General features: G+C 41.4%; 1 protein-coding gene across 1 annotated transcript; it reads left to right on the plus strand.

Annotated features, from left to right (window-relative positions):
• The first annotated feature begins 842 nt into the window (after positions 1-842).
• chpt1 (choline phosphotransferase 1) lies at positions 843-9,759 on the plus strand. Its single transcript, XM_069670876.1, has 8 exons — positions 843-1,267; positions 3,235-3,382; positions 3,478-3,619; positions 3,734-3,818; positions 4,255-4,386; positions 4,479-4,637; positions 6,312-6,437; positions 8,135-9,759. The coding sequence occupies exons 1-8, from the start codon at positions 1,028-1,030 to the stop codon at positions 8,249-8,251; spliced, it is 1,149 nt and encodes a 382-aa protein (XP_069526977.1). The 5' UTR covers positions 843-1,027; the 3' UTR covers positions 8,252-9,759.
• Positions 9,760-10,503: the final 744 nt, after the last annotated feature.

Raw genomic sequence — 10,503 nt, forward strand, 5'->3', positions numbered from 1 at the left:
TGTAAAATCTTGACTAAAACATGATAACAGTAGAACCTACATTTTAAAATGTTGCTTCCATAAATTCACAAATTATCTTCTTTATTTATTGTGGGTTTTTGCTAAAAGTCATAATTTATTCTGGGAATAAGGCGATAGCTCACATAAAACAGATAAATACATATACTAGGTATTTTGTTGGCTTATTTCAGTATAATTTGGCAAATTTTAGGTTAATAAATCAATAAACTAAGATACAATACGCCTTCACCAAGAAGTGAAGATGAGGCTTTGAAACAGCACTCTGACTTATATTTCAGGATATTCAATTTACAGAAAATATATCCATACAAAAAATAAAATAAAGCTAGTCAAATAATATAAAACTAAAAAATCCAAAATTAGAGGTGACTGGTGACAATTTTTAGAGGGGGTTTCAGGAGGGACTCACCACGCCCTTCATATCACACTACGTCCCTGAACAAACTTTACTACATGAGCGAAATTCAGATATAAATAATTGAATTTTTTTTGTACTTTAATTAAAAACTTACGGCCATTAAAATTTGTATGGAATTAGCTTGAATTTCTCGTGTTTGCTAACTTGTTTTATTTTCGTATTTTTTATGTACTAACTGACGAAATTAACTTTAAATGCCGGGAAATTACCGTGTTTCCGCTGCTATATTTGGCTCTAAGTGACCACACTACACTTTAAATACTGTAATACAGCATTTTATGGTTTATATTACCTGGAGTTGTTGCCATATGTGTACATTTTTCGTTTAAACTTCCCGGTGCACCGCTTTATCATTCCCTTCCGGGCCGTCGCTTCCTGCCGAGACGCGACTCGATCAGAAACGTACAGACTATCGACAACTCATGGTTCCGCTGTGAAAATGGCCTCGTCTAGTCGCCTAGCTATAAATGCCAAATGAGCTGCTATTTTTTGGAGTTGTCGGAGAGAAGATAGCCCCGTTTGAACCACTACCTGGGAGTATTGGGAAGTTTGTGACGGGAATTTGAGGAGTGACTAGGCAGAAACACAATGCCACATTTCCTGTGGCCAGAGCCGCTGTCACCCGCTCAACTCAAGCGGCTGGAGGAGCATAAATACAGCGCCTCTGGTCGATCCCTGTTTGAGCCACCGTGTCAAATCTACTGGAACTGGCTCATCCAACAAATCCCGACATGGATCGCACCAAACACCCTGACTATTGTTGGACTGATGGTCAATATTATCTCCACGATGGTGCTTGTGTATTATTGTCCTACGGCAACAGAGGAGGTGAGTAAAGCGACCTTGGCCAAAGTTTCTACACACAGGCTAGCCCCTATTACGTGCCCCTTTGCTGGTATGGAAAGAATGCGAAACCTCCATTCATAAATTGCGTAAGTTAAGTTGTGTAGCCACCTGTGTCAACTTTCCATTCCTCAACATCCACAATATTATACATTTCTTGAATCAGCAGAGTCTTCTTGTTAATTCGGCACATTTTTACATCAGAGCTACTCCTATTTTATTAATATTTGCTCTTCATTAATGGGGTCATGTTCAAGCTCCAGAACGCCCACGGTGGTTTATTTTGGGAGAAGGAGGTTCAGGCAATATCCTGCGAATGATGTCTGAAAGATGACGTTTTATTGAAGTATTTGTTTAGTAATACATAACATTACATGCCGAATTAAATACTGTGTCCTACGGATCCTGGAAAGATAATATACCACTAAGTGTTTTGCTGACATCCCCTCATACAAGCGAGGACGCTCTAAATTGTCAGAATTTTTAATCGGATTACGCGTGGCATCTTTCCCTCTGTCCGTCATGTGGTCTTTCGTGTGTGTTTTTGGAAAGTTGACAGCTTTGACAAGTTTTTGTGCGCCAAAGCTCACGTGATGCATTGTTGTTGACTGTAAAATAGAGCAATTTGATGGGAAATGATGCTGCTTTTGTTTAATTTACTATTAGAGAGTAAGTTAATGCTACTGAATTAATATAATTTACAAGGCTTTAACTTTTACTGTCTTAAAAATAACAAATTAAGCTTCATAACTGGCTGAAGATCGTCCTCTAATATAGTCTATGGTACATACGCGGGAAAACTCTCTATCTCAAATACACTAATAGGTCCTGAAACCAACAGTTGACCTTTGCTCCGGTTAATTCATGCCACCAGGTTCACTGTGATCCTGCAGGATATGCATAGGTGTGTGCGTTTATCATATTGCACCTTTGTTCAACCCAGCTATCAGAGCCTTGCAACGAAGTCCACAGTCCATGCACCATGCTGTTACTGTCAAATTCCACGAGTGCAAAGGCATTTCACTTTCCCTGATTAATTATTTAGCAGCGAATAAGGCAAAACTGGCCTGTGTCCACACTTCTTTATGCACTGTAGGCATGACAGTCTTATGCTTATGCAAACAAACACTTCCTGGAGGAATTCCTGCAAGTTCTGCCTAAAGTGACCTCTGAGATAACCCCAAACAGGCGAACTCTGTCCCCACCAGTCCATGAGGCATTTAGGCCTCAGACTTTGGAAGAAAACACAACAGGGTCACTGAACATTTAGGACAGCATGGGATTCTTGATCTTTTTGGAAACACAAGACCATCTTTGTCTCACAAGGACACCCCACACACACACATTGTAGTGGTAAACACACAGTGTTGGCCGGCTGGAGCGTCCAGATGGTCTCTAACCTCCACCCTAGTAAGAGGAACTGAGTCACTGCAGTCAGCAGGAATCCCTTCTTCTCTTTACTTAGAGTGCACACATATAGACGGTGTAAGTGGTTTCCAATTACAACATAGAAACATTTTTAACATCCACCAACCGCTATATCTTCATATATAAATATTTAAATTATGCAACAAAAACAAACAAACATGGTCAAATAAGGGAGTGAGCAAACAAACAAAGGAGCAAGGATCTGCAGGGATCTGGTTCGTAGTAAAATAACAATGTGTATACACTCTTTAATACACATCTTGAATCTTGAATCTAACCTAACCTGCCAACGCAACCCAAGCAGCATTGCCAACTTCAACAGACCAGGGCTCTGTTCATGCAAGCTCCAAGTATTGACAAAGCCGATACTACCTACCCTACCGCATGGCTTCTACTGGCCCCCACAGTGGCTGATTATTTTCTTTGATTTGAGATTATTGATTCAGGTTTTGGTTAAACAAAGTAGACTTACTGTTAAACCGAGTCTCTAAATGAAGTCTCTCTCTTCCTCCCCGGCCCTGCAGGCTCCATCATGGGCCTTCATCATGAGCGCTCTGGGCCTCTTCATGTACCAGTCTCTTGACGCCATCGATGGGAAGCAGGCGAGGAGGACCAACAGCAGCTCTCCGCTCGGGGAGCTCTTCGACCACGGCTGTGATGCCGTCTCAACAGGTGACTTTACCCCCCAATAAAAAAACCTAACCCGTGTTCTCTTCTGTTTTTAATATTTGCACTTATTCACTGTTTGTTTGTCTTTCTTCCTGCAGTCTTTGTTGCCATTGGAACATGCATTTCATGTGGAATAGGAAGATACCCAGACTGGATGTTCTTCTGCGGTTTCATTGGGATGTTTTTGTTCTTCTGCGCACACTGGCAGACCTACGTGTCCGGGACGCTCCGCTTCGGCCTGTAAGTCACGTGTTCAGAAGCCAATAATAATACAGTGTTGTTCTATCCCTGTCAAGTGTCATATAGTTTCATATTAATTAATTTTCTCACTGTTACTTGTTATTTTCCTTGCAGGATTGACGTGACAGAGGTGCAGTTCGCCATCATGATCATGTATGTGATGTCGGCTTTTGGAGGCGTCACCTTGTGGCAAACCAGGGTAACTAAGAATAATAAATTATGTTCAGATACTGAACACACAGGAAACACTTTCATTTCACCCTGAGTGTTTACTCCACTAGTTTTTCTTTTACACACAACGATTTATCTAATCAGTTCCTAGTTTTAGTCGTCCTTCTAGTCTTTCATAGACTTTGTGTTTTACTTTTACTCTGTGCTGCCTTTGGAGGCTTCACTTAACATCACATGAGAGAAGTGAGAAGGTAAATATGGGTAGCTAACGCCACGGCAACAGGTCATCTATTGGACATGATCTGGCTCAAAAAGCTGATGATGTCACGCTCATTGTTTTATTTTATTTTTTTGCTTCGCCCTCCCATCTCGCTCGGCATGCCTGCAGCTTTATTATAAGCACCTCTTTATGAGGAGAATGCGTTGTGTCTTCACCATATTTTGACCTTCATGTGTTTCCGTAGTTGCCCATCATTGGAGTGACGCTGTACATCTTCCCAATCATTGGCATCATCGGAGGGGCTCTCTTCTCCTGCTACAACTACTTCCATGTCATTTTAAATGGAGGGGTCGGAAAAAACGGCTCCACTGTCGCTGTAAGTCAACGCACACATTCACACTATAGAAAGAGATTTTCATAGCTGATTATATATCATGTAGCATGCTTATCACCTTTCTCTCTGTGCAGGACACCAGTGTGTTGAGTCCTGGTTTGCACGTCGGCCTCTTTCTCACGCTGGCCTTCATCATTTTCAAGAAGTCGTCCAGCCTCCTGTTTGAGAACCACCCCTGCCTGTACCTGCTCGCCTTCGGCATGGTCATCTCCAAGATCTCCAACAAGCTGGTGGTACGTTTATTAAGTCTTAAATCATCATGGTTTCTAACACCTGTGGTTATCCAATAGCAGGAAGTGAAGTTTTTTAGTACTGCAAAGACCTGTTGAGCAGCGACTTTGTGGTGTAACCGTTTACAATGCTGCCAAACTTTTGATGACAGATTGCTGCACTGGATGCCAACTTCTGAGAAAAACACGTTGAAGTTCCAGTAACTGCTTTGCACTTAATGCCAAACATTACAAACCACATACCGCATTGTTTTCTTGGAATCCCTTCTGCACGTTAAAGGAATTTTTGGGGCGTTTTCACATTAGATACGACTGCTTGGGGCCGTGCCTGAGTATAGTTGCCCCCCCCCCCTCTCCCCCGCCAGTCAGCTTTCACATTAATAATTTTGTTCTGTACCCGAGTACACTTGCAGTAGGACTCCGAAGCAGAAGGTGGCGGTAATGCAAAAACAAGGAGAAGAAGAAGAGTATCATCAACTACGTAACATTGTTTATGTTGTTGTTGTTCCAGTGTAGAAAAGCGTGCTAATCGCATGATCTTAAGCACATACAATGGAGCCAACCTTCTCACTATGCCTACTATTATTCATATTTTGGAGAAAATCTCAAGAACGACCCTCTCGTCTACATTCATCCGGTATCAGCCATGGCTGTGCAGTTCAGAGGAAGAGATTGCCGATGTTGTGTGCATACGCAGATTTCGGAGGAGATGTTCCATGTTAGCAGTCCACTTCCGTAGTTTGATACAGTAGCTTTCACACCTGATCATGAACCGTACTGGAGACCACATTTTCAAGTGGACTCGGGTACGGATCAACGAACTGTGCCCGAGTACGGTACACAGTGTTCAAACTAATCAAACGAACTGGACTGAGGGGTGAAGTGTACTCGGATCCAGACCCGGGTCACTAATGTGAAAGACCCCTTGATCTAGCAGGGATTGGCAGACTCAACTTGATACACAGATAATTTCAGAATAAAAGACATTACTCATACAAACAAATACATTCTGACAATAAATAGTATGAAAAACAGGGTTTGATTTCATGCTTTTTGTTTAAAGTGAAAATCTCGAAGATCTCAGTTTTGTTCTCTTTGGCGACACCTATGGTGATAAACAGTAATTGCGGGAGCACACTTCCCAGATATCCAGACAGTGCTGCATGTGTGACGTCCACGGTTGGCTCTGGTTGTAACTCTTGATTTTCCTCGCTGACGGTCGCTTTCCTTTTCAGACTGTTTGCCTTCATCTGAGCGTCGAGTTTGTTTCTTTTTCTTTGGATTTTCACTTACTTTTGAAGTTGTATCTGTAGTCATCCATCTTTTCTTTGTTTGTTCAGCCATTGTAGATTACTGTTTACTCGCAACACTTGCAGAGAGCGGAAAAGCAGCCACTTAGCTTTTGCCTACCCTCTCTGGCAGACCAACCACTGCTGGCTGATGGAAAACGCGTCACTAACTGGTAGCAGACGCCGAGTCTGTAATACTGCAAATGCAAAGGCTTTCATCAGTGGGCCATAGGCTCAATCACCATTGTGTTATCTCATTCGGCGATAGATAGAGACTTAACTGTCATTTATTTGCATGAAAATCTTCGAGATTGTTCCTTTAAATCAAGTAATTTACTGCATAATGTAATAATTAAGTGATGTATTTTCCCTGTGTGTATTTCTGTAGGTCGCACACATGACAAAGAGTGAGCTGCACCTCGCCGACACAGCCTTCGTGGGCCCCGGCCTCCTCTTCCTCAACCAGTACTTCAACAGCTTCATCGATGAGTACATAGTCCTCTGGATCGCCATGGTGAGAGTTTGACACAGTTACAGCAGCATTAACAATTCCTTCTTTTTGAAAGGGATACTCTAAAAATACAATATTATATTTCTATGAATTTGAAGGCCTTTAAATGGAGAGAAGTGTATTGGGGTCAAAATATAGTGGAAGATAGTGGAATATAAGCCAGGATATTTTAGCCTTGCATGCGTATCTGTTTGGTTACTGCAGTGTTATATAAACTTTACATCAATGCTCCAGGGGGCTGCACCCATGACTCAGCCTACTAACAGCAGCTAAAGTTTTTTTTAAGGCTGCTGAAAAATAATACAGAAAAAACTAGGGTTCAACCAAAAATAATAATAAACTCCATCTATTCTTTTCTTTGCACACTTGATTCTCATATGAGCTAGAAAAGGTGTGTGGGAAACTTGTAAAAACCTGCAGGACAGGGGAGTTTTGAGGACTAACAGGATGAACAGGTTGAGTCTCTGCACATTTACACAGATGGTTTCAGTTCTGTGCGTGGGACTCTGAGCTCTGACACCTGCAGTGCAAGGTTCAGTTCACTTTTCCTTTGAGACTTGAGATGACTTCAAGTAAACCCTCCTTTGACATCTGTGACACGCGTTATCTTCCCTTCTCATCAGGATTCAATGAGTCTCAGCTTTGATATGTAGCGACAAACGAGGGTTTATCTGCAGCAATAAAACGAATAGACCTGCTGTCGAGACGCGTGGGAAAAGGTGTAATAAGGACACAAGGGGAAGTTCTCAATATCTGATAATTGTAACTTTACTTTTTGAGTAAAATACCCTAAAATTGAATTGGTTATAAAGTGGTTAGTTAGATGGTTGGTCACAATAAAATTGCTGCAGGGGGGTATTATGCTAATTTCAAGCTTCATATTTCACTCTGTGATACCTGTGGAGTAGCTTAGTATAGTTTACAGTTAAAAAACTCTTACACTGCTGCTCTGTGCAGGCCCTCTGCCTCAAACGGCTCTGTCCCTTTAAGAAACCCCGCCCCTACAAGCCCGCTTTCTTCTTTGTGACGTCTCAAAGTGCAGCGTGTAGAAAAACTGTCTGAAACCTGAAGGGCATTGATGCGTCGCAAAAACAACAGGGCTGAGTTAACAGCTGGAACACAGTAAAGTTATGTGTGAGCAGGAAAGGATCTTGTCACTCATTGCTGGCGGTCTCGTAGGGCGCCGCTTTCTGGGGAGCGCTAGCTTGAGCCTCAAGCGTTTTGAATGAATGAAGTTTAACTTTGTCTCTGCTCCGCTCGTATTTACTGTCACTCTGTCGCTCTCTCTATCATACTTGCTCACTCAATATGCGCTTCACACAAGTTACAATGAGAGACGAGGAGAGGATGCGTTCAGGTCCACTTGGGAAAAACTCAAACTTGATCTTTCAATAGAGGGGGGGTTGCTATGATATAGAGAGATTAAATTCATCTATGTTTATGTAAAAAAAAAAACCTTCAATGAGATGTTAAATTAATCGAATAATCTTCAAATTAATCAATAAAAAAAGAATCGTTAGGTGCAGCCCTAGAAACCTGGCATTCACAGCAGCCTGCACACTGAGCTGAACTTTCTTTATACCAGCACAGTTTCAGATTACTCCATGTTCTTACTGCTGCTTTCCATCGCTCACATTCATTAATTAAACATCACCATTTATGGACTTGATGTTTGATCCACTCTCCCTCTCTCTCTTTAGGTCTTCTCTCTCGTGGACCTCGTACGCTACTGTACAGGCGTGTGCCTGCAGATCGCCTCCCACCTGCGCATACAAGTCTTCAGCATCACGCCGCCGAGCAGCGTCCACCGAGACTGACGGATTGCCCGGCGGGAGGAGGCGGGGGGAGACGCTGATCTCTCCCCGCTCCTGAAAGCAGACGACGGCGAGGGGAGACCCTCGAGCCCGAGCCACTGCAGCCTTGACAAAGTGACCACTTCTGAGTAAAACTGCCTCTCCCATCAGATGGAAAACAAAAACCAACTCGACACTACAAACCAAAAAAAAGGACATCAAAAAGTTTTGAAAAGCATGGATCTGTTGAATGGGGAAAAAGATGTAATTAAAACTAAAAAATAAAGGTTAGGGTTTAACGTTATCCTGCTTATTCAACTCAAATACCAAAATACTTCTTTTAACAGGTTTTTTTATAGCTTGGGCAAATATCAAAGCATTTTCATCTGCTTTAATCTCACCTGTAGGATTGTCATATATTTAAGAAACATAAATATACGACAATTAAAGCTGCAAAGTCTTTGATAAATGCCCAAACTATAAGGTGAACCTGTTAATATTTTTCTTAATCTTTTGTTTTTATTTATTAAATGAATGTGACTCAATCTGACACGAATCAGGGCCTCGAAAATCCAGATTTTAAAATGACCTTTAAAACCTCATAATTTCCAATGAAGTTTGCAATGTGGATTGGCAGGGTGTCAACGCGCTACGTGGAGGGTTAACAGTCTGTGTTAGTGCTGAAAACGACGACAGGTTTTCTATACGGCTTCTCCTATAAACGTTTTCTATTAATATTTTTATTCTCTGTCACTCATCTCATCCTGCAGTCCTGGAAAATAAAAATAAAGAACGCCACACCTCCGGCCTTTAGAGCGCCGTCGACTGATGAAGCATTAACACAAGACTTGTTCTGCTTTCTCTGTTCTTCTCCCTGAAGGGCTAATTGTTAATTTTTTTGTGATTGTACAGAATTCAACTGAAGACGCCTTAAATATTTCTGTTGTAATTACTGTTAAAACTTGTGAATATTTAAAACAGCTTTGTATGTTTTTTTGTTTTTCCACTGAAATCTCACACCACTTGCATCAACAGTAATAATACACTACTGGATTGTTTCTTTTTACTGTTCACGCATCAAGTTTCTTCACCCAAACAACACATGTTTTCTGTATCGGTGAGTGGTTCATTTTGTTCTTTAAGATTTGTTGCATTAGTAATTTTCTAATGATTTATTATGACTGAGAAGTTATCTGATGGACTCATTATTCAGGTTCAGTGGGATCAAAAGGGAAATAACTATAGTGCCGGTGAACAATTTAAGGGTAAAAAAAATATGTATTCTTAAAATGTTGTTTTGAAAAATTAAGTGATCTTCCTCTCATATTCTGCTCGTGCAGGATTGTGGACACTCTAGAGGGGCATGCCCTGAAAAGATGATTTTGCATAATTGACGATGGACTTTGGAAACTATGCATTGAAATGTTCAACTTTGATTTCAACACCATGTTGCACTGTATAATAACACAGAAACACACCTTTCTACTAACAGGTATGAGTGGAAAAGATTGTAATAAAGAAAATATTTTTCATGCGATGCATTGTCTGTTGAAAGAATATGCAGATGCTTAAAGTGTAACTCCACCTACTGCACAATTTTGTAAAATGCTCAAAGTGGGAGGGGGGCGGGTGACACATATGCCACAGAGGGCTCTTTAGAGGTGGAGGACTTGTCCCCTCCAGAGTTCCCTGTAGAGCATCTTAGTGTAGTGGACGACAGTGGTGGTGCCGAGCCCTATCAGTTCAAGCCGTTGGCTCCAGCCCCACTATTGCCTCAAGCCTGAGCGTTCGGAGCCGAGGCAATGCAAGTGCGCATGCGCTGACCGCGCGTTGATTGACGGGCGTTAACTTTTTTTTTTTTTTTTAAATAAATTTCATGATGTAATTTTGTCCCAAATGGTTGTCTCTACGTCACCATCGGCTTTATCTGTTCAATAAAGTTTATTAAAAATATATAAATAAATAATACGTCGCAATCGGCTGGCAAGGTCCAGGGCTGATTTAAAACAGTGGGAGCCGTGTTTGAGCCATTTCCAACCCATGAAATGCCGTTTTTTTATAAATTTGGTAAGAATTGTCAATACACCAGTATTGATGTGTGTCATCACAGTACAGCAATATAATTTAGATTACAGCTCAAAAAACATGTTAAAGTGTGCAGTTACTCTTTAATATGAGCGTGTTAGCATAGCCTCTTAGCCTGCTGGTGTAAGCTTATAGCTCAAAGTACCTCTGTGCAAGGTCGCATAATATCCCATATATATGATACATGACAA

Source organism: Semicossyphus pulcher, unplaced genomic scaffold (assembly GCF_022749685.1).
Source record: "Semicossyphus pulcher isolate SPU_LCO1_2020_fin unplaced genomic scaffold, fSemPul1.0.p SCAF_20, whole genome shotgun sequence".
In the NCBI taxonomy this organism is placed as follows: domain Eukaryota; kingdom Metazoa; phylum Chordata; class Actinopteri; order Labriformes; family Labridae; genus Semicossyphus; species Semicossyphus pulcher.